We start from the raw sequence: 23,460 nt of genomic DNA on the forward strand, positions 1-23,460 counted from the left end.
TCACAGAACCTGATGGAACAAGGGTAATCGATGAGACACCGTAATACCAGGCGACAAAGTGCACCAGAAGGAGAGAACCGGATGCACTGGGGGTGGTGGGGGGGAGTGCCACCATGGAGTGGACCCTTGAGTTACACCAGGGGTTGCGTTCCTGCAACCCCCATGTAACGCAAAGTTTTGCAGAAGTCGGTGGGGAGATGGGAACCAGGCTGGGGGACGGGAACTAGGCTGCTGCTTGGTTCCCAGGTCCACTCCCCTTGCAGACCTGGGAAACTGAATGGCCTACTTGCTGCTTCCCCCTGCCTTCCCGCAGCGGTGGGTAATTAAAATGATTAGGGGGCTGGAGAACATGGCCCATGGAGAGGCTGAAGTCAGGTCTATACTAGGCCTGCAAGTTGATTTCAGATATGCAGGTCTAGCCAGGGCAATGGCATAGCTAGAACTGACGTATCAGAAACTGATTTAGGTGACTGTCCTCACTAACGAAGGTCGATGACAGCATGTCTCCCGCTGAACTCCCTTACGGCTCGCGGAAGCGCCAGCACAGGGTTAGTCTGAAGGAGAGCTCTGAAGAGAGGCTGTTCTCAGTGGTGTCAGATGGCAGAACAAGGGGCAATGGGCTGAAGTTACAGAGGGGGAGGTGTAGGGTGGATATTAGGAAAAACTCTTTCCCCAGGCGGGTGGTGAAGCACTGGAATGCGCTGCCTAGAGAGGTGGTGGATTCTCCCTCCCTGGAGGTTTTAAGTCCCGGCTGGACAAAGCGCTGGCTGGGACGACTCAGTTGGGACTAGGCCGGGCTTTGAGCAGGGAGCTGGACTACATGACCACCTGAGGCCTCTTCCAGCCCTACAATTCTATGATTCTAAAGGAATTCTTTGCAACCATCTGCACAGCTGAGGAGATGAGGGGAAGTCCCAAACCAGAGCCATTTTTAGGTGAAGAATCTGAGGAACTGTCCCCCACTGAGGTGGCTTTGGAGACAACTGATGAACTAAGCAGAAATAAGACACTAGAACTGGATGGTATCACTCAAGAGGTCTGGAAGATGTCAAATTGCAGGACTAACTGGTTTGTACCGGATCCTTTAACAAACAAAGGAACTTCACACAATAGTAAACCTGGTAGCCAGCAGGGGTAGGAGCAGTACCCCTAGCCTCTTTGCCAGCAGCTGGGCAGAGGCAACAGGGGAGGGGTCGCTGGAGGACCCCCTGCTCTGTTCACGCCTTCTGGGGCACCTGGCACCGGCCGCTGTGAGAAGACAGGACACGGGGCTGGATGGACCTTGGGATCTGGCCGTTATGATGTTCTGACCCCAACCCCAGACGCATCCGACTCCAGGGTCAGGGAGCCGCACACCCCTCGCAGAGCTGAGACAGACCCAGGAGCTGGGGGGAGGCTCTCCCTTTGCTCCCCAGAACTAGAACGTATATCGCAACTTTAACTTAACAGCCTCCCTCGGGCGAGCTGGGCCAAGATATCGGAACAGGTGGCGGTTAGAGCCAGGGGATCTCACTGGCCGCGGACTCACGCTGGCGTTGAACGCGGGGCTCCCGGGGCCGGACGGCTACGTTCGCTGCCAGAAAGGCGCCCAAACCGCCCCTGGAATCACGGTTTCCAGCGTCCGTCCCACCCATCCTCCGCAAACGGGGCGCGACCTGAGGCCTTCGGGGGCCGGGCCCTCCCGGCCAGGCACCGCTTCTCCTGCTGGGAAACCGGCCCCTTCCCTGCCCCGCTCCCTGGGGTCCCAGCACCTCCGGCCTCAGCTCCAGCTGCTCCCCCACCCCGCAGCAGGGCCGCGGCTCCTGCCTTTTCTGGGCCCAGCCCCCCAGCCGCCCCACGTTCTCCTCCTCCGGACCCAGCCCCCCCAGCCCCTGGGCCGCCCCACGTCCTCCTCCTCCGGGCCCAGCCCCTGCGCCGCCCCACGTTTTCCTCCTCCGGGCCCAGCCCCCCCAGCTCCTGGGCCGCCCCACGTTCTCCTTCTCCGGGCCCAGCCCCCCCAGCCCCTGGGCCGCCCCACGTCCTCCTCCTCCGGGCCCAGCCCCTGCGCCGCCCCACGTTTTCCTCCTCCGGGCCCAGCCCCGCCAGCTCCTGGGCCGCCCCACGTCCTCCTCCTCCGGGCCCAGCCCCCCCAGCTCCTGGGCCGCCCCACGTCCTCCTCCTCCGGGCCCAGCCCCCCCAGCTCCTGGGCCGCCCCACGTCCTCCTTCTCCGGGCCCAGCCCCCCCATCTCCTGCGCCGCCCCACATCCTCCTCCTCCGGACCCAGACCCCCCAGCCCCTGCGCCGCCCCACGTCCTCCTCCTCCGGGCCCAGCCCCCCCATCTCCTGCGCCGCCCCACGTCCTCCTCCTCCGGGCCCAGACCCCCCAGCTCCTGCGCCGCCCCACGTCCTCCTCCTCCGGGCCCAGCCCCCCCAGCTCCTGCGCCGCCCCACGTCCTCCTCCTCCGGGCCCAGACCCCGCAGCGCGGCGCTGCCCGGCCCCACCTTTGTGCGTCACGGCGAAGCAGCGCCGGAGCGGGCCGAACCGGCCGAAGAGCTGCTCCATGGCGGGGCCGCGGGCCGAGGCGGGCAGGCCGCGCACCAGCAGCGTCCGGCCGGCCCCGGCTCCGGCTCCGGCTCCGGCCCGCACGTGCGGCCCCCTGGGCGCCGCCATCTTGGCCGAGTCCGGCTGCCGACGGGGTCGACCGGGAACGCGGGGCGGGCGCGGAGTTCCGGGCTGGGGGCGGGGCGCTGAGCTCGGCGGGGGGAGGGGCGGCCGCGGGGAGGGACGGGCCTGGGGGCGCTGTATCCCGGCGGGGGGAGGGGTGGGCCTGGGGGCGCTGAGCTCGGCGGCCGCGGGGAGGGGCGGCCGGGGGGCGCTGTGTCCCGGCGGAGGGAGGGGCGCGCCTGGGGGCGCTGTGCCCGGCGGGGGGGGGGGAGGGGAGGGGAGGGGAGGGGCGGGCCTGGGGCGCTGTGCCCGGCGGGGGGAGGGGCGGCCTGGGGGCGCTGTGCCCGGCGGGGGGAGGGGCGGCCGCGGGAAGGGACGGGCCTGGGGGCGCTGTGCCCGGCGGGGGAGGGGCGGCCGCGGGGAGGGGCGGCCTGGGGGCGCTGTGCCCGGCGGGGGGAGGGGCGGCCGCGGGGAGGGGCGGCCTGGGGCGCTGTGTCCCGGCGGGGGGAGGGGCGGCCTGGGGGCGCTGTGACCGGGGGGGGCGGCCTGGGGCTCCGTGCCCCCCCAGAGGAAGCCGTTCCCTGCCGTGCCCGGCAGTGGGTGGCTGCTGGCTCACTCTGTCCCCAGCCAGTGGTGCCTTTCACCCCGGGCCCGAAGGCCAGAGCCCTGCGAGCAGCCTGCCCTGTGCCCTGTGCCCTGTGCCCTGTGCCATGTGAGGAGCGGCAGGAGCGGAGGGACAGGGCGGTGGGGGAGGGCAGACTCCAGCTGGCACGTGCCTGGCAGTGCCAGCCTAGGGACAGGGCTGCGCAGGCCAGGAGGGGAGAGCTCGTGCGGCCTCAGGCTGGTGGAGAGGGGGGCTGAGCCCTGGCTGGCACAGGCCTGGCATCTCGAGCAATGGGCAGGGCACAGGGAGCTCCTGGCCAGCCGTGTGCCCAGGAAGGCAGTGCAGGGAGCCCCCGGGGTGGTGAAGCAGAAACGACTTCACAGGGCGCTTGGGGCCTTTCTCTAGTGAACCTGCCATGGTCCTCTCTGGCCATCCCCGTGCGCATCCACCATCTGTCCACCTGCCCCATGCACATGTCCCTTGCACACCCACCATCCCTCCCACCTCCCCTTACACACCCACCGCCTATTTCTCTGATCCTTGCACACCTACCTTCCCTCCATCCAGCCCTTGTCTCCACTATGCCCACTCCCTTGATTTCAAATTGCTGCCCTACGCCAGCCAGCAGCATGTGGCTCCCACAGTGGGAGCTGATTTCACGCCATATCCGCATGTGGGGGATCTGGTGTCGCCTCGGGTGCACCTCCCACTCTGCGGGGGCTGGCTCAGTGCTGTGCCAGGGGAGTCTGGTGGTGTATTGAGCAGCAGGGCAGTGGGTGGCTCCAGGTGTCGCTGCTGGCCTGCCTCCCAGCATCGGGAGCAAAGCAGGCCTTTGGACTGGGGGACTGCTCGTCATTCTGTGCCCGGGCTGGGCAGTGCCTAGGGACTGCGCTGCGGGGCTGGGGCAGTGGCAGAACCGGGCAGTGGGAGGGTCGGTCCATGCAACTTCAGGGCATGTGGGCAGGTGTGTGCTAGCCCGTTGCAGACCCCAGCAGAGCGAGTCCCACAGTCCCAGGCTAGAAGGGGAAATGGAGCAGAATTCACAGGCCAGGAAATTAATGCCCTGACAAGCAATTCGCTGTGACCAGCCGACAGCGCAGCCAGTTTGTGCCTTCCTTTTCTAGTTGCTGTCTGCCCTGGCTAGTGCCAGCAGCTGTGCTCAGCTGCAAGGCTCATGGGCATGACCTCGCCACGCAGCGACCATGGGCACGACCTCATGGTGCAACGACCATGGGCACGATCTTGCCACGCCACAACCATGGGCATGACCTCACTCTGCAGCAACCGTGGGCATGAACCTGCCATGCCACGAGTGTGGTTTTGACCTCGCCACGCAGTGACTGTGGGCACAACCTCACCGCACAGTGATTGGGCTCGGCGCTGCCCCACACTGCAGCAGTGCCAGCCCAGGGCCTGCCGGGGGCTCATCTCCCTCCCCTTGGAAGGGCTGTCTGTAGGCTGAGGAGCACCTGGGCAGCTGCCCAGAAGAGAGTCAGGTGCTTCCCCGCAGCTGCCCGCGGCATGTTTCTGCTGGTGGTGCACATCCAGCCCAATAGGAACACACAGCGCCAAGTGTGGGCATGCTACTGATCAGCTGGGCAGCACCTGAGCCTCGGTGCACAGAACATTTATTCCGCCCCGGCTGGGGCACCTGGCCCCAAGGCTGGGTTTGCCGCAGAACAGCTTCTGAGCAGGAGTAAGAGTGACGGAAGGTCCTGATGGCCCAACTAGGTGCTTAAGGGCATGGACAGAGCCGGGCATTAACAAGTGACCCGGACCCAGCTGTCCTGTGCCAGGCAACCCACTGGGCACCCTGCCCCAGCAGGAACGTCTCAGCTCTCTGCCCAGGGCTCAACCTTGGCCCCAGCCTGGCTGCAGAGATGACCTGTGAAGGGGAGGGGGTGATCTCTGGCAGCTGGGTGCTTTGGGGGCCTGCAAAGGCTCCCCTCCTGCTGGCAGCCCTAGGCAGCATGGGAGTGGTGGGGGGGGAGGCAGCAGTGTCTCCACCCTGTCCCTCCAATACACTGGCTCTGCTCAAGGTTGCCCAAAAAGCACCTGCCAGTGGGGCACCTGGGGCTGGCAGGGGCCTGCAGGGTGGGCCCAAGGGTACTAGGGGCCCATTCTCCACAGGTTTCAGCGAGTTTGACGTCTGCCAGAGGTGGGGCCTGCACCAGCCCCCAGCCCAAAGCATTCAGACACGGCCCTGGGCCAAGTCCAGCTCCATTCACGGCCCACTCAGCACCATGGGGGCCGTGGTAGGTGCACAGGCAGTGCCTGCTGATCACCTGCCAATGACCCCAGGGCCCAGCTCCCTGCTGGCACCCAGGTTTCATGCAGACACGCTGGAAGGTGCTGGGGCTCCAGTACCCCGAGGGGGACTCTGGCTTCCCAACACTCGCTGCAGATCACGTCTCCAAACAGGCATAGCCAGATCTGCCCAGGGCTGGCAGGATGGGACACCCACAGGGCTGGCTATGCCCAGGCCAGAGGCTCCAGGGTCTCCCCACCCCCAATGCCCAGCAAGGACCCAGCTGCTCTTGTTCATAGAATACTTTATTGATCAGGAAGCGGCAGGAGTTCCTGGTGCCCACAGCCCTGTGCCCAGGGCCTGTCACAGGCATTGGAGTGTCAAGCACAAACCATGAACCTGTCTCATTACTAATAAAGGTCTGGGCTGGGGGGGGGAGGGGAGGCACTCAAAGGCCCTGAGCCACCTCAAAGGAGCGGGGCTGAGAACTGGGTTCTTGGGTACAGACCGTGGGGCACCTAGTGCTGTCTCTCACCCAGCAGGGAGCACCCTCTCCCCACAGAGCTGCAGGCCCCTACATCCGGCGCACTGGCTGCCCCAGCCCCGTCTCCGGCCAGGGGGCAGGAGTGACACAAGGGCAGTGAAAAGGGCGTGCATGGGTCCTGCACTTGTTACCAGAGATGCTGCTGTGGTGTGAGCGCCCCCCGCTGGCGAGCATGGGCCTTGCACTAGGATACTGCTGTGGTGTGAGCGCCCCCTACTGGTGTGCATGGGCCTTGCACTAGGATTCTGCTGTGGTGCGAGCGCCCCCTGCTGGTGTACATGGGCCATGCACTAGGATTCTGCTGTGGTGTGAGCGCCCTCTACTGGTGTGCATGGGCCATGCACTAGGATTCTGCTGTGGTGTGAGTGCCCCCTGCTGGTGTGCATGGGCCACGCACTAGGATTCTGCTGTGGTGTGAGCACACCCTGCTGGCGTGCGTGGGCCACGCACTAGGATACTGCTGTGGTGGGAGCACCCCCCCCACTGGTGTGCGTGGGCCACGCACTAGGATACTGCTGTGGTGGGAGCACTCCCTACTGGTGTGCATGGGCCATGCACTAGGATACTGCTGTGGTGTGAGCACCCCCCTGCTGGGCTGCATGGGCCGTGCACTGGTTGTGAGCAGAGGGCCACCCACCCCCCCCCCGACCCTGAAGGCGGGACAGGCTCACCCCGCTTAGCACCATGGGGGGAAGAGGGGCTCAGTGCCGCCCGGGCTCCTGCCAGGCTGGGCCCACGGGGAAGGTGGAGGCAGCAGGGCTGGGACAATGCCTCTCTACAGGTCGATGGTGTCGCTGCTGACGCTGAGCGTGTCGATCTGCCGGCACACGTCCAGGAACTCCTCCTGCAGCTCGGCTGTGTCGCCTGCTGGCGGCTGTGGGACCAGGCAGTTCAAGGACTCCTGGGAGGACTGGACCAGGGGCAAGTAGGGCCCCCCGGGAGGTGGGGGGGACCGGCGGGGATTGCTCTCACCCCGGGGCAGCTTCTGCTCGTAGGCCAAGGAAGACGTGGGGGTGCTTGTCTCTGGGCTGGGGCACAGGGCCAGGGAGGAGCTGGCCTGGGGGAGTCTGTAAGGAGAGCAGCCCGGGGATGATAGGGTGGTGTCAGGCGCACTGGCCTCAGGGGACCCGTGCCCCTCCCCTCCCTCAGGCGGGACTGGCAGCAGCTCCCCGCAGGAGGAAGTCCGGTACAGGCCGCGGCTGGCTGGCACCTCCGGTAGCCCCTCGTGCAGGCTACATGCCAGGGCACTGGTCCCAGCCAAGGCGCCACCCGCCCCGAAGAGGCTGCCGGGGATGAGGGCCTCACTGCACAGAGCCTCGTCAATGCTACGGCGCAGGTTGATGGGTGACGGGGGCCGGAAGTCCATGGTGGGGTCACCGTCCTGGGCGATGCTGATGACAGAGGAGGCCCCAGAGCCGTAGCCACCCTTGAGGCACGTCTCTGAGGCCCAGGCGGCCCCAGGGCTCCTGGTACCACTGCAGCCCCCGTCCGTGCTCCCAGCAAGGGCGTAGAGCGGCAGGAACTCAGCATCGCTGCGGGCGATGGTGTCACACATCACCAGCTTCTCGTGTGGCACCACAGCCCACTGGAAGCTGCCGGGCAGGATGGTAGCCTTGCTGGGGCCCCGGGGCAGGTGGAGGAGGGCACCCCAGCAGGGCAGGCAGGGCTTCTCGTGGGAGCTGCACAGGGGGTACAGGCCCAGCAGGGCCAGGGGCAGGCCCGTACCCGCCTCACACAGCCGGCAGCCCAGCTGCAGCGCCCACCAGGGCCAGGGCCCGAAGCAGGCGGGCGGCAGGCCGTAGCCCAGGGCGTGCAGGATGGTGTAGGCCTGCAGCACAGCACTGAGCAGTGCGAAGCAGGCGGCCGGCAGCGTGGTGCGCGCGGCCCGGCTCCAGTCACAGGCCTCGGCCAGGGGGCAGCGGGCGAGGCGCTGGCCGGGCAGCGGGGAGCTCTTGGGGCCGTAGGGCTGCGCGGTGCTCCCCCAGCCCAGGCCGTAGAAGGCGAGGAAGGCAAGGGAGAGGAGGGCGGCCAGCAGCGCAAAGGCCCCGCGCGAGACCAGCAGCAGGAAGGGGAACTGGTGCAGCAGGTCTGCAGCGAGCACGGCGCCCACGGCCAGGCAGAAGTGCAGCAGCACCAGGGCAGCCAGGCAGGCGGGGGGCCGGCCCCGGGCGTGCGAGAGCCGGCGGTGGGAGCGCCTGGCCAGCAGCAGGAAGGCCAGGGCCAGCGCGGAGGAGAGGCAGGGGAAGGGCAGGTCGTCCAGCAGCAGCGTGGCGAGGGCCGGCAGCCGCTCCTGCTGCCCGTAGGCGTCATAGCAGAGCAGGAAGGCCCGGGCAGCACCCGCCGCCAGCAGCAGCAGCTCCAGGGCGGCCAGGAGCGTGCAGCCGGGCGGGCAGCGGCAGGGCAGGCCAGCCAGGCTCAGCAGGGAGAGCAGGGCCAGTAGGCCGAAGAGGCAGCCAGCCCCATAGACGTGGGCTTCCCAGGCCAGGCCCCAGCTGGCCAGGGCTGTGTTCCAGTCCGCGTGCAGTGCGACGAAGAGGGGCAGGGAAGGCAGCAGGCGTGGCACCGGGGGGGCGTCAGGCTCGGGGCTGGGGGAGCCGCACTCCTCTGGCTTCTCCAGGGTGCACATGGGCCAGGCGGCCAGCACCCCCTCGCTGCCAGGAGAGGGGCCAGGCCTGCCAGGGTCTGGGCCTGGGGACGAAGCAAAGGGAGGGGTTGTTAGCAGGGGGCGGGGAGAGACCCAGCGCCAGGGCCCAGCACCAGCAGGAAGCAGGTCTTCCGAGCCTGCCAGCAGCAGAGTCCGGCCCCGCGCAGTGCTGTGACCCGGGTGCCCGACGGCAGCCAGGGACGGCCATTCCTTAGACGGGATTTTACTGTTCTCAGCACCACACTGAGGAAACCAGCTCCCAAGCCCCACTGCGAGGCAGGACAGCTCAGGCGCTTCCTCTGAGCCGGGTGCTAGACCAGGCACCTCACATCCCCACCCAGCCCGCTCCCCGGCAGCCCCTCCTGTGCACTGAACCCCAGCCCCCGCAGAGCCTAATGGGGCCCCACCCAACCTACTAGCCCCAGTCAGCCTCGGGCCAGGCTCTGGGTGGAGCTTGGGGGTAGGCAGGTGAATGTCTGTTCTGCGTCTCAGTGGGGCCCCACATCTAGGGGGTTCCCTCACTTTGGGGGGACAGGGCACTGGGGGCTTTTTTGTTCTGCTTCTCACTTGCACATGGCCCCCAACTGATTTTCTGTGGGTGCGGGTCCCCCACCCCAGAAAGGTCCCGTCGACTAGCGAACACTGTACAGCAACGGGCAGGGTTAGCAAAGGCCGGTTTCGTGCCTTTGCAGCCACCGGAATGGCTCCTTCCCCGGTTCTGCTAACAGCTCGGGCGGCTTTTTCACGCCTACCTTAACTAGATCCCCCGGAGGAAGCACAGAAACAGAGCGGGGCTGGGAAAGGGGGAGCGGGTGGGCATTAAGACCCAGGGGTGCCCCACACCCTTGGGAGCCCTGTGGCTGCATATTCGTAAGGGTGGCGCTGCACCCCTGGGCTAGGAAACACACCTGTTGCACAACCCTGGTGAGCCACAGATCTGCACCAGGGCTTGGACACGGGGGGGGGGGGGGTGGAGGGTGTCACCAGGAGCAAGATGGGTGATGGACACGGCCTTTTCCATCTGACCAGCCCCTCCCCCACATAGCACACAGCCCCGGAGCGTGCACCAGCCCCAGAGCATGAGTACCTGGCTTAACACAGTGCAGACCAGCCCCAGGCCGTGCACCCCTGCACACAGAGCAGGTCCCAGGCGGCCCGCGCGCACGCACGCACACGCACACGCACACAAACAAGCCCTAGCCCCAGACCGTGCACCCCTGCACACAGAGCAGGTCCCAGGCGGCCCGCGCGCGCGCACGCACACGCACACGCACACAAACAAGCCCTAGCCCCAGACCGTGCACCCCTGCACACAGAGCAGGTCCCAGGCGGCCCGCGCGCGCGCACGCACACGCACACGCACACAAACAAGCCCTAGCCCCAGACCGTGCACCCCTGCACACAGAGCAGGTCCCAGGCGGCCCGCGCGCGCGCACGCACGCACACGCACACACACACACACACACAAACAAGCCCTAGCCCCAGACCGTGTGTCTGCACACGCAAACACAAGCAGAAGTGGTTCCAGCCCCAAAGCGCACACACGCCGCAGGCACAAGTCCCTGCACTGCCAGGCACCAGCCTCAGAACACACCAAGCACACGCAGCATACATACGGGCCCCCACGGGCGTGCATGCATGCACGCACACACACACACACAGCCTGCAGTGCACAAGGATACAGAGTGCATGCACAGGCCCCAACGTGCACATGCCCATGCACCCATGGGGCACATGCAGGCCCCAGAGAGCACACGTGCGCACACCCACACAGAGCACACAACAGCCTCAGAATGTGCACGTGCAAACACTGAGCAAGCCCCAGCCCCGGGACACACACACACACAGTGTACAGAGGCCCCAAACAGCCAGTGCGCATGCGCACACACACACACACACATGCACACAGGGTGGCCCAAGAGTACACACACACACACACACCAGGTAGGAGCTGGCCCCAGAGCGCACACACACGTGCAGAGCACACACATGCCCTGACTCCTGCACACCCAGCACTTGTGTCCCAGTGCGTGCGCACGCACACGCATGCCAACATACCAGCCCCTGGGAAACACTTCCACTTGAGCCCCTCACAGAAAACGTGTGAAGACACCCCCTCATGTGCCTTTTGCACAGACAGAGCATGCGCCTGTGCTCGGGGTGGTGGGGGCTTTGAAATACAGACTGCAAGGCCCCGGATCAGGGCAGGGCCGTGGCAGTAGCCAGGCGCCCAGGTCAGGCAGTGCAAACACCGTCACACACAAGCGCACCCCTCCCTGCCCCCAGCCGGCGCACACCCCCCCTGTGTTACCTGCCCCAGGGCTGGCCAGCAGACAGCCAGGGACTCTGCTCTGGAGATAAACCAGGAAAGCAAACAGCCCCTAATCCAGGGCCTTGGGGCCAGAGAGCTGCTGGCAGACCCGGCAGGCTTGGCTGAGCCCCCTCCCCCTGGGACCTTGGGGGAGGGGGTGCTGCCTCCTCCGGCTGATGCCCAGTGCAGAGACCCAGGCTGCCGGGCCAGCGGGCTGCAGCAGGGACACACACCTGCCCTGAACAGGCTGCAGGGAGTGCCAGGGCTCTCCAAGCAGGGGGGCAGCGCTGTGCACCCCCCAGCCAGACGCCCCCTTCTCTCCGCCGCGAGGCCCTGGCGCGCCCGGCACACGGCTGAGATGGGCAGGCAGCCCCAGCTGGGTCAGCCCACCCAGGCACACACAGGGCGCAGTGCCCCATGGCCCAGGGGCTGGCAAAGTCCCCTGCTTGGGAGCAGCTGCACTAGCTGGCTGGCACTGGGGGGAGGCTGGCAGGTGCCCAAGCACGGCTGGCAGCACAACAGGCTGGCCTGGGGCTGCCCCTGGCCACGCAGTCCATGTCAGCAGGGGCCCCGCCAACACCGCAGCTCACCCCACTGCTGGCCCCGAGGGGCATCAAGGCTCCTTCGCCTGGGCTGGGCACGGTGCCCAGACGCCGCTCAGCGTGCCAGTGGCTGCCCGGGGCAGGGGCTCAGCCCAGCCCCACTCCCCACCCCCCACAGCCTAATCCGGGGCTTTAGCTGGGCTCTGCTCAGCGCCAAGCGCCCGGCAGCCCCTCCGCGCCGGGATCAGCGCGGGCCTCCGGCCGGCTGCGCACGTTGCATCACCACCCAGGAATGTGCCTCAGAACGGCTGTCTGGCCCCGGCTGCCCTGCCTCCGGGGGCTCCTGCTGGCCCTGCCCGGCGAGCGCTGGCCCGGGGTTAGGGCAGAGCTCAGCCCCGGGCTCCAGAGGCTGCGCCGGGCAATGCCACCAGGGTGGTGGCACCTGCCGTTCTCCAGCCCTGGCCCGCCCAGCCGAGGGGCACAGGGAGGGCTCAGCCCTGCCGCATGGGCTCTCAGCCGTCCCGCGACAGGCTGTGCTGGAGGGAGCAGCCCCAGGGCCATGCGGGCCCTGGCACAGGGCAGCTCTTGCAGGGGGCCGCTCGGGAGCCGGGGGAGGGAGGGGCAGCGAACACCCAGGCTGAGCAGAGCCCAGCGCTAAGGAAGGGGCACTGCAGCCAATCTCTGGGGGCCTGGCCTAGGAGAGAGCCCCTGCCCCACTGCTGAGGGCCCTGAACACAGGTCATTGCAGCCCCCAGCCAGGCCCTGCTGCTCCCCGTGCCGCCTCTGCTGAGACCAGCTGGGGGCACTGTGCCACCCACTCAGCCCACTGGGGAAACTGAGGCAAGGACTGACTTGCAGCGGAAGGCCCCTGAGACCTGCCCCACTGGGCATTGGGTGTGTGCCAGGCTGGCTGTGGCCCAGGGCCGGGCCAGAGAACAGCTCCATGCCGGGGGGAGGCTGGACGCCGTCCGACCCAGCGGCATTCTCAGCAGGGTGCTCAGGCAATGGCCTCAGAGTCGTGGGCCAACAGGGGCCGCCCCCAGCCCCAGCAGCCCGGCCACGCTTGGCCCCAGGCACGGGAATGTGGGTGCGGCGGGAGGCTCCATCACGAGCTGGGGCTGAGCCCAGCGAGGCTGCGCCAGAGCATTGGGCTGGGGCTGCACAGCGACACGTGCCCCAGGGAGCCGGTGCCCCAGCAGTTTGCGCAGGTGTTTGGGGTCGAGCCGCACGGTCGCAGCAGAGACCTTCCCCTGCCCAAAAGCACCGGACTCAGCCGCGCCCCCGGCAGCCTGCTGGGCGGGGGGAGCCGTGGGACAGCCACGCCCCAGCGTGGGGCTGCTTGGGAAGAGCCTTGTCCACGGTGGGTCTCCCCGGGCAGACCCACGGCCGGCGACGAGCAGGGGGCCCCTCCTGCCCGAGGGGGCTGCATGGCCTGGCCTGGGAGGCTCTGGCCACACACTCTGGGATGGGGATAGGAGACATTGCGACAATTCTGCAAAGAGCCCCGGGGTCCAGCCCCCTCTCCAGAGACCCCCAGACAGCAGGGACCCCCCAAGGGAGAGGCGCAGCTCAGCAGAGCCAGCGGGGGCCCTGCTCGAGGCCGGGGCAGGGGAAGAAGGACCAGCACAGACAGACGGACTGAGTGGCAGAGGCTCACAAGCCAAGCGCTTGGAGACTGAGCTGGGCCCTGCTGACTTCTCATTGCCCCCCGCTGCTCGCTCCCACTGGGGCGCCAGGACCCCTGCACTGAGCTGGCAGGGAGCCAGGCCTCTGCCAGCCGGTGAGGGTTAGCTGCCCCCCGGAGCCCCCGGCCCCACTGAAGAGAACAGCCAGCCCCTCCGGGGAAGCACAGGGGGTAGCTGCCCCCCAGAGCCCCCAGCCCCACTGAAGAGAGCAGCCGGCCCCTCCGGGAAAGCACAGGGGGTAGCTGCCCCCCAGAGCCCCCGGCCCCACTGAAGAGAACAGCCAGCCCCTCCGGGAGAGCACAGGGGGTAGCTGGCCCCCCGGAGCCCCCGGCCCCACTGAAGAGAGCAGCCAGCCCCTCCGGGGAAGCACAGGCTGTATTTGGCTGCTAGAGGGCGCGGAGCGGCAGGGGCCGCACCAGGTGGCTCTCGATGGACTCGAAGACGGTGTAGGGGTCCTGGTCGGCATTGACGTAGACGGCCTCCTCGTAGAATTCCTCCAGCTCCCCGACGTGCCGGCTGTACAGGTCCAGGCGCAGCTCCAGCGGCTCGGCCGCGTCCCGGGGGTTCTGCCGCAGGCGCTGGCGCAGCTCGGGGCTGGGGGCCGGCTTGTAGAGGTGGTGGTAGCGCTGGCCCGTGACGGGGTCCGTGGCCCGCTGGGAGACCCGCTCCAGGGCAGCCTCCATGGGCAGGGTGAGGAAGAAGACCCGGTTGGGGAGGAAGCCAGCACTGTGCAGCAGCTCGGCCTGGTCCACGTCGCGTGGAAAGCCATGCAGCACCCAGCCCCCGGCGGCGCAGTCCGGCCGGCCCAGCCGCTCTCGCAGCACCTTCAGCACCAGGCTGTCGGCCACCGGGCCCCCGCTCTCCAGGTAGGGCCGGATGAGCTCCCCGAGCTTCGACTTCTCCGCCACAGCCTCCTTCAGCAGCTGCCCGCAGCCCACGTTGGCCAGGCCGTACCTCTGGGCCAGCAGGGCGGCCTGCAGGCTCCTCCCGCTGCCAGGGGGCCCACAGAGCAGCACCCGGGGGGTGAAGGGGGCGGCCGAGCGGGGCTGGCTCTGCACGAAGCGCAGCACCTGGGCGAAGATGTCGGCGCAGGGCTGGTCGGCGTTCACCGCCCACAGCTGGCCCCGGTAGCTCCGGGCGATGCCCGGGAGGTTGCGGTGATAGTGGAGCAGGCGCCGGGCTGTGTCCGGCTCCGTGCAGCCCTCGGGCTGCACCAGGCGCTGCTGCACAGCCGGGCTGGCCAGCCAGTCGAAGGTGGTGTGGTACACCTCCTCCGTGAGCGGGTCCAGCCGCTTGCCCAGGTTCCGCTCCAGCAGCACAGTGTCGGGCGCGTGCAGCACCACCACGTGCCGGGGCAGGAGCCCCGCGCCCTGCAGCAGCAAGGCCTGCTCGCGGGTCTGGGGGAAGCCGTCCAGCACCCAGCCCTCCCTGACGCAGTCCACGTCCGAGAGGCGGTCCTGCAGCAGGCCGACCCACAGCGTGTCGGGGATCTCCTCCTGCCGCTGCCGGTAGCCCTGCGCCTCCTGGGCCAGCACCAGCGTCTTGTTGGCCAGCAGCTTCTGCTGGCTGAGGTAGCAGGCGTGGAGGTGCTTGCAGAGCCACATGGCAATGGTGGTTTTGCCGGCAGCTGGGGGGCCCAGCACAAGCACCCGGGGCACCAGGTCGCTGTCCTGCTTCAGGTGGTCGATCAGGAAGGAGATGGGGTCAGGGGGCTGGTGGATGAGCAGCGCCTCCACCATGCTCTGCATCAGCTGGAAGACACCGTGCTTCTCGGCATAGAGGGCCATGGCCGGGGGCACGTGGGGCTTGGCCGCGGCCTCCATCTCTCCCAGCGGGATTCCACAGCCCTGCCCGGGTTCCGGCGCTGCCCAGCAGCCGCCTGTGACATCACAGATCCCAGCCGAGGTGGGGGCAACGCGGCTCCCTGCCCCCCCGAGCAGCAGGCCCGCCCCACCCTGCCCGCACACGGGTGGGCACAGCCCCTTCCTGTGGCTGCAGGAGGGACGCTGCTGGGGGAAGAGGCTGTGCAGCCAGAGCGTGGGCAGACATCAGAGGGCAGTGGGGCCGGGTGGGCTGTGGGAAGGAGCCGCCCCAGCAGCCTGGTGCCAGGCGTCTCTGCCCCCCCGGAGGCTGAGCCAGGGACGGGGGGGACGGCGGAGCTGGCAGGTCTGTTGCCAGGAGAGCTGCTGTCCTTACCCTGTCCAGATTCATCCATCACCTTGACACAGGCAGCTCTTACCCGTGCTGACGGGCTGCCAGGGCGCGTTTCTCTGCTCGCAGGCCCCGTGGCACTGCTTGCTCTCCTGCCTGCACCTGCACCACGCGGAAGCTAACGCACCCTGGCACCCATCAGCCCGGGCACGTGGGGGGTGGCAGCTCTCACGCCATGGCCCCCCGGGCTGGCGCGGAGCGAGGGACCGGCAGGGTGCACCCTCTCCGGGTCCAGCCGCGCTCGGCTCTCCCAGGCAGCCATCGCCGGCCGTGGTCCCGGCGCCACCAGCCTGCGGGGGAAGGGAGCGGGCGAGGCGGGAGGGGCCAGGAGGAGCAGGGGCGGTGGTGGGGTGAGTTGGGGCTGCGGGGGCAGGGCTGGAGGAGCAGCTGGTGTGTTCTGACTACGTCCTTGCACCCCCCTCCAGGCACAACGGCCCCAGCCTGGCCTGGACCACTGCTGCTGCCAGACCCCCAGGCCAGGCAGCGAGCGACAGGTGGGTGGGCAGCTTGAGCCCACTGCCCGCTCGGAGACCACTGACCCCTGGACCTGGGGCTGGCCAGGACGCCAGGGTTCCCGCCCAGGCCCTGCCAGGCCAGCCCCTCCGTCAGTGGTGTGGCAAAGAGGCAGGGCTCGAGGGACTGAGTCTCCTGGCTCAGCTGCAGGTGTTTCCTATGGCCCTACAGTGACCCCGCGGGTGCCTCGGTTTCCCCAGGCCCAGCAGCAGTGCACAGCTGGTGAGGGAAGTGCTGGGTCTGATGACTTCTCACCCACACACAATGGCTGTGCCCTTCGTAACCTGGGCAACCAGGTGACCCCTTTTTCTGGGGAAGCAGGACAGAGGCGGGCGGAGGGGCCGGGCTGGTTTGAACTGGGACGGGGCTGTTGGGTGGGGTAGTCTGGGCTGGGTGGGGAGGGAGGAAGGGGGCCAGGGCCCGGCTCAGGGACCCCTCTGGGCCCCTCTCCCTGAGATGGATGGCGCTGATGGCTTCTGGCCCCTGTGCTGACCAGTCTGCTCCACGCTGGCTCCCTGTCGCCCCGTAACCCGGCTGTGCTCCCTGCCGAGCGAGTCACCTCCGCCTGCGGGGGGGCAGGGCCTGGGGACCACCCCTCCCAGACACTGGCTGAAGCAGCCAGCGCCCCGAGAACCCTGCTTACAGTGCAGGCCCCTCCCTCGCCAGGCGGCTCTGCAGACCCAACGGCGTCTATCTTGGGTGGCTGCCCCCCAGCAGCGCCTGGGGCAGGCAGCGATAACCCACCGGCAGCCTGGGGGTGCGTGTCGGCGTGCGCGAGGGGCCTGTGCTGCGTTCCAGGCGGGGCTGGAGGGCTGACTGGGTGTGTGCCCCACGTGGGGGGCCGGCAGCAGGAGGGGTTCCCAGAGGGAGGAGCAGGTTGGGGGCTGCCCCAGCCCCCCAGGAGGGGCCAGTCAGCTCAGCATCTCACCTGGCTCCATGGCAGGGGGCAGGGGGGAGCCGGGCTCCTGGGGCTGCTCCCGGACGCCGCCGGTGCTGTTCCTCTCCTGCTGCTGGTCCGGGGGTGGTGAGGGGCCGAAGCGACCTGCTGGGAGAGCACCGGCCAGCCCTGGTCAGTGGGGCGGGGGGCAGGAGACACTCGGGGGCGGGTCTGACTGACGGGACTAGGAGACCCCCACCACCGCGGCACGCGCACGCTGGGGCCTTCCGAGGTGAGCGGCACCACTCGGGCACAGGGGGCTACGGGACCCCTGCCGCCAGGCCGGGCTCTAGTCCAGCCACCAGGGCAGGGACACAGACCTTGGACCCTGAGGGGCCGGGCCAGTGACCCCGGGGGGCAGTGGAGGGGGAGTCCGGCCCTGCCGCTGCCCGTCCCTCCCACGTGCCCAGGCCTCTACTCTGGGCCGGGTGTGCTGGTGGCCATGCAGCTGGGGGCACAGCCCAGGCTCTCTGGGGCCGCCAGGAGCCGGTGCTGGTGGCTGAGCCGGGACCCTGGGCCCAGGATCCAAACTCCAAGCCCTCGTCTGACCGGGACCACCCCCCCGCGTTTCCCCTGGGGTCCCTGGGCTGCCCAGCGGGACCCAGCCCGTTGCACTGCACCCCTGGGGCTGGCACTCCCTGTCATGGGCACCTCCCAGGGCTGGGCGGGGGGCAGAGGGCGCCTCCCTGCCCGCAGACATGCCCTGGGGTGAGAACTCCCCAGCATGGCTTGCACCTGTGTGCACACGTGTGTGCACTTCAGAAAGCCTCACACACACGCAGACCCTCGCACACCTCCCAGACCCTCCCCCATGCATACACCACACAAACTCACACCCAGACCCTCACGCACACCACTCAGTGCACACACCACACACTCACACCCAAACCCTCTCGCACACTTCAGTGCACACACCACACACTCACACCCAGACCCTCTTGCACACCTCTCAGTGCACACACTGCACAAACTCACACCCAGACCCTCACGCACACCACTCAGTACACACTGCACACTCACACCCAGACCCTCTCGCACACTTCTCAGTGCACACACCGCACACTCACACCCAGACCTCTCGCACACTTCTCAGTGCACACACCACACACTCACACCCAAACCCTCTCGCACACTTCTCAGTGCACACACCACCCAAACTCACACCCAGACCCTCACGCACACCACTCAGTGCACACTGCACAAACTCACTCAGACCCTCTCACACACCTCAGTGCACGCACCACACAAACACACCCTGACCCTCACACGCACCTCTCAGTGCACACACCAGTCTCACACCCAGACCCTCTCGCACACTTCTTAGTGCACACACCACACAAACTCACACCGACCCTCTTGCACACCTCTCAGTGCACACACCACACTCACACCAGACCCTCATGCACACCTCAGTGCACACACCACACAATCTCACACCCAGACCCTCTTGCACACACCTCAGTGCACACACCACACAATCTCACACCCAGACCCTCTTGCACACACCTCAGTGCACACACTGCACAAACTCGCACCCAGACCCTCATGCACACCTCTCAGTGCACACACCACACAAACTCACACCCAGACCCTCATGCACACCCCTCAGTGCACACACCACACAAATTCACACCCAGACTCTCACACACACGACTCAGTGCACACACCACACTCACACCCAGATCCTCATGCACACCTCTCAGTGCACACACCGCACAAACTCACGCACAGGCCCCTGGACACATACATGGTCTCATGGACATACACAAACACAATCTCACCCCTCCCCACTTCCCCTGGAAAGAGGACAGAGGCAGGCGGAGGGGCTGGGCTGGTTTGACGGGGAACTGGGCCGTTGGGTGAGGCAGTGTGATGGAGTGGGGGATACCTGTGTGTGTGTGAGTGGCTCACAGAGGGTGTGGGGCTCCTGCTGAGGGTAACCTTGATGACCAGCTAACACCTTTGTACTGCAGACAAAGGAGGAGGTGGAGCCTGAGGGGTTTGAATTGGAACTGGAAGTTGGAAGCAGTTAGTCTGGGCTGAGGGAGAGAGAGACCAAGGAGGGGGCCAGGCCCCGGCTCTGGGGGCCCCTCGGGGCCTCCTCTCCCCAACATGAATTGGACTGGCTGTCTGTGCCTGCTGTACTGACTCCTCTGTACGATGCTGTGTCCTGTCGGCTAATAAACCTGCTGTTTTCCTGCTGAGTGAGAGACTCTCCTGCCTGCGGACAGGGTGCAGAGCTTGGGGGACCCCAGAACCCCATCACAGGCAGTCTGGGCTGGGTGGGGAGGGAGGAAGGGGGCCAGGGCCCGGCTCAGGGACCCCTCTGGGCCCCTCTCCCAGATGGATGGTGCTGACGGCTGCTGGTCCCTGTGCTGACCAGTCTGCTCCACGCTGGGTCCCTGTCGCCCCGTAACCCGGCTGTGCTCCCTGCCGAGCGAGTCACCTCCGCCTGCAGGGGGTGGGACCCCGCACTCTGGGACAATACACCCCTCACACCCGGGGCCATGCGGGAGAGAGAACAGACAGACAGGCCCAGCCCCATACTTACCAGCGGTGCCCAGCTTGCTGGCGATCTCGGAGATCCCTGCCTTCAGGTACTTCCTTCTGGGGCCCGGGCCCTGCCCCCCCCGGGCGAGCAGGACGTGGGTTGGGGGGGCGCCCTCCTCCTGGTCCAGCCCAGCCGTCAGGTCAATGTTGATCTTGAACGCCAGCCCCTTACTGTGCCCGCGGGGTGCGCTGGCGGGAGTGGGCTGCCCGCTGGCGGGAGGTGCAGCGCCCAGCAGGGGCCAGAGCCAGGGGATCCGGGCCGTGGACACTGGCTGCAGCAAGTCCGGCTTGAAGGGCGGGGTGCCAGCTGGGCGGCCCCCGGGGCTGCTGTGGAAACGGGGAGCCGGGGAGCCGTCCCCCTCGGCGCCAGGCTCACCCCAGCCCCCGGGGCCATGCGCAGCGTCCAGCGAGGGCTCGTCCGCAGAGCCGCTCCCCAGCCACCCCGAGCCAGGCACGGAGGAGGAGCCGGCCAGGGCCTCGCCAGGCGGCAGCTGGCTCTGGATGCGGCTGGGCGGCGTCCGGAGGTGGGCGGCGAGGGCAGGGCGTGCCGTGTCGGCGGGGGGCAGGCCCGCGAGGGTCGGCTCGGGGCTGGGCCCCGCCGGGTGAAAACGGCCCTGGCCCAGCACCTGGATCTTGAAGTTGAGTCCCAGGTTGAGGGAGAGCAGGGGATCCTCGGCCCTGGCGGTCTGCGGCGGGGTCCCTGGGGTGCTGGTCCCAGCAGGCGGGGGGCTCTGGTGCGGCTCAGCCAGGGCCCTGGTGGCCGAGGAGCCCGGCAGGGCCAGCCACAGGAGCGCGAGCACAGCCCACATGGCCCCGGCCCCGGCGACAGGCAGGACGTCCACGAGGGGCAGGAGCGGGCGCCGGCCTGCGGAGAGGGGCAGGAGGCAACGGTGAGGGACGTGCCGGGCGGGCAGAAGGCCTGGAGCAAGGAGCCCCAGACGGGAACTGACCCACAATGGCCTGCGGAGCAGGGGCCCTGTGTATCCCCGGCCCCATGGCGCCCAGCCTGTCCCCACCCCACAGCGCCCAGCCTGTCCCTGACCCATGGCGCCCAGCCTGTCCCCACCCCACGGCACCCGGCCTGTCCCCACCCCACGGCACCCGGCCTGTCCCCGCCCCACAGCACCCGGCCTGTCCCCACCCCACAGCACCCGGCCTGTCACCGCCCCACAGCACCTGGCCTGACCCATGGCGCCCAGCCTGTCCCCACCCCACAGCACCCAGCCTGTCCCTGCCCCACAGCACCTGGCCTGTCCCTGACCCATGGAGCCCAGCCTGTCCCCGTCCTACAGCACCCGGCTTGTCTCCGCCCCACAGCACCTGGCCTGTCCCTGACCCATGGTGCCCAGCCTGTCCCCGAACCATGGCGCCTGGCCTGTCCCCGCCCCACAGCACCCAGCCAGAGCAGGGACCCTGTGTATCCCCATCCCACAGCCCCCAGCCTGTCCCCGCCCCACGCCCCGCAGCCTGTCCCCACCCCACAGCACACGGCCAGAGCAGGGTCCCTGCGTATCCCCACCCCACAGCACCCGGCCTGTCCCTGCCCCATGGCCCCCAGTCTGTCCCCTCCCCATGGCACCCGGACGGAGCAGGGGCCCTGTGTATCCCTACCCCATGGTGCCCAGCTAGACCCAGGCCCAGCATGTCCCCACCCCACGGCACCCAGCCACACCACAGACTCTGCATGTCTCCACCCCATGGTGTCTGGCCAGACCCTTGGCCCAGGCGTCCCTGCCCCACTGACAGATGGAAACGGTCTCCCACCCAACCCACGCCTAGTGTGCGGGACTCCCTGCAGTGGCTGCTTAGCCAGGCTCCCAGAGCCGGGGCTCGCTATGAAGGACGTGGCCCTAGAGAGCGCTGGAAACCTGGGGGGCCTCCAGAGGAACCCAGCGCTCAGGCATCAGGAGCTCCCACTCTGACTGGATCCCTGCCCTGTCCTGCTCCCTGCAAAGGGGCACCGAGGCGGGGGGCTCTGGCCAAGCCAATCCTGGTGGGTAGGAATCCCAGCAAGCCCAACTCGGAGGGGTGCCACAGACAGCCCCTGCTCTTGGTATGGCCCCACCCACCCCAACACACGGTCCCCCGAGTTCCAACGTTCCTGGCCCCACGTCCCCGCGGCTGGGCCTCCTCCACCCCCCAGTTCCCACTTTCCCAGCTCCACGTCCCCAGTGTCTCACGAACGCTGGAGACGCCCTGAGCCTGTCTGTCACTTGTGTGTCGGGGCCATGTTGGGAGGTGAAGTTACAGATACTGGCTCTGTAGCTGTATTAGAAACATTTTAGTGCTGAGAGGCACAACAGGAGGTGAGATCACCTCCCAGCCAGGAGAATGGACTGAGCAAAGGCCCAGACACCAAGTCTACATCTCAGGAATCTGGGCCTTGTCACCCACAGCAGCCCAACTGGACAGGGGACCTGGGCTGAGCAAAGGGATTGAGATCAGAGGCTCAGACGTCCATTCCGCCTGCCATGTAGATGACGGGTGTGCAGCAAAACCAGCCCCCAGTGGCAGTTTGCCACCACGGCTCACCTGGGTCAGGTGATCCTGGCCCTCCAGGGTCTATGGGAAGAAGAAAGGACATTTTTCTTCCACTTGAAAAAGTATAAGATGGCCCTGGCAGTGACCATTGTGTCTGAGCGCTCCCATGTTCCAGTCTCCATGAACTAAGCCAATGTAACGTGGGGTCCCAGCCCCACATGGGGTGTGTTTTCGGAGACTTTCAAGAGACCAGCATAGAACACTGCTGGCTGCATCAATAGCTGTAACGGATGTGTGTCAATTATCTCTTTAACGGTTTTGCTCTGTGACCCTGTTCGTTCGTTCTTTGGTAATAAACCTTTAGAGTTCAGATCCTAAAGGACTGGCCCAGCGCACTGTTTTGGGGTAAGATCTAATTATCTATTGACCTGGGGATGTGGCTGGTCCCTTTGGGGGCTGGAAGAATCTATGCGGAGTTGGTGAAATAGGTTTTCATAACCTCTCCCTTTTGTAGGAGCGTCACGGGTTTGGGCATTAGGAGAGGACAGAGATTTTGTGGGTTGAGGTGGCTGGTTGATGAGAAGGATAATCCCAGCCTGGGGCTGTAAGTGGCCTGGATTTAAGCAAAGATACCCTGGGTTGATTTCTCTGGCTGTGCCCAGAAACACCCCCTCTTACACGAGCCCATTGCCTGGCATGCTGGGGCAGCCGTGCCACCCACCAGATACTCTAGGGCACGCTGGGGGTTCAGTCTGGGGCTGGCAGCTCTGCAGGGGAAGGGAGCTCTGGGCTCTGACGGGGGGGTGAGGCCTTGGGCGTCGGGAGCTAGCCCCCCGAGCCCTGGGCTCAGTGCAGGGCTGGCAGGATGGAGCAGGATGCAGCCCAGACAGCCTGAGCCAACGCTCCCTCCTAGCTTAGTCACTAGGAACCAAGAACAGCGTGTCACAGCCCCATGGAGATTTCCCCATAGGTCACTAGCAGGGGCTGCCTCTTAGGAGTCCCCAGAGCCGCCCCACACACTCCCAGCAGCCCCGACCTGCTCCACCCAGGCTCAGCCGGTGCAGGCGGATGTCCCAGAGCTGCCCAGCGCTCACCTCCCCACTTGCGTCTCTAGCGCTTGGGAAGGGCAGGACTGCCCCACAGCACACAGCCCCGCTGACAGCACTCCCTGCCCCACAGCTTGCCTGGCCCTGCAGCAGGGCTCTGGCGCCCAGGGCGGATGGCTGGCGAGCACTGTGCCTGGGGCCCCCGGGGTGCGGACCACGACCATGGTGTCAGCTCCCCTGCCAAGTTCCCGCACTGAGGTCAGGGCAGAAGCCAGCCCCAGCTCTCTGTGCTGGAGCTCTGGGGAAGGCCAGGGCTCGCAGGCAGCCAGTGCCACCCCTCCACGTCCCTCCCACCTCTGTCACTCCTGCAGCCAAGAAAGCGTCCCCATGCCCCCCGCCCTGCCCGCAGCCTGGCCCTCCCCACACACCGAGCGCAGCCTCCCAGCCCCTGCCCAGCAGGCCTGCAACCTGCACACTCCTGGCAGCCCCCTGCTGCCCC

At 67.3% G+C, this 23,460-nt stretch overlaps 2 protein-coding genes and 1 pseudogene across 3 annotated transcripts in view; all 3 read right to left on the reverse strand.

Annotated features, from left to right (window-relative positions):
- RBM28 (RNA binding motif protein 28) overlaps window positions 1-2,682 on the reverse strand; it is a 28,175-nt gene extending 25,493 nt beyond the window's left edge. The window contains exon 1 of one of the 2 annotated variants that reach the window (XM_074976670.1): window positions 2,483-2,682. In XM_074976670.1, coding sequence (XP_074832771.1) covers window positions 2,483-2,651 — 169 coding nt within the window. In that variant the 5' untranslated portion in view covers window positions 2,652-2,682. Of the gene's footprint in view, window positions 1-1,528; window positions 1,664-2,482 lie in introns of those variants that run through there. The other variant, XM_074976677.1, reaches the window with a different exon arrangement.
- A 4,065-nt stretch (window positions 2,683-6,747) lies between these two features.
- Window positions 6,748-20,243, reverse strand: PRRT4 (proline rich transmembrane protein 4). Its single transcript, XM_074984243.1, has 3 exons — window positions 19,436-20,243; window positions 16,876-16,989; window positions 6,748-8,729 (listed from the first exon to the last, which is right to left on the reverse strand). The coding sequence occupies exons 1-3, from the start codon at window positions 20,241-20,243 to the stop codon at window positions 6,817-6,819; spliced, it is 2,835 nt and encodes a 944-aa protein (XP_074840344.1). The 3' UTR covers window positions 6,748-6,816.
- On the reverse strand, window positions 13,610-15,132 carry LOC142007558 (adenylate kinase 8 pseudogene; annotated as a pseudogene).
- Window positions 20,244-23,460: the final 3,217 nt, after the last annotated feature.

Source organism: Carettochelys insculpta, chromosome 1, assembly GCF_033958435.1.
Source record: "Carettochelys insculpta isolate YL-2023 chromosome 1, ASM3395843v1, whole genome shotgun sequence".
Classification (NCBI taxonomy): domain Eukaryota; kingdom Metazoa; phylum Chordata; order Testudines; family Carettochelyidae; genus Carettochelys; species Carettochelys insculpta.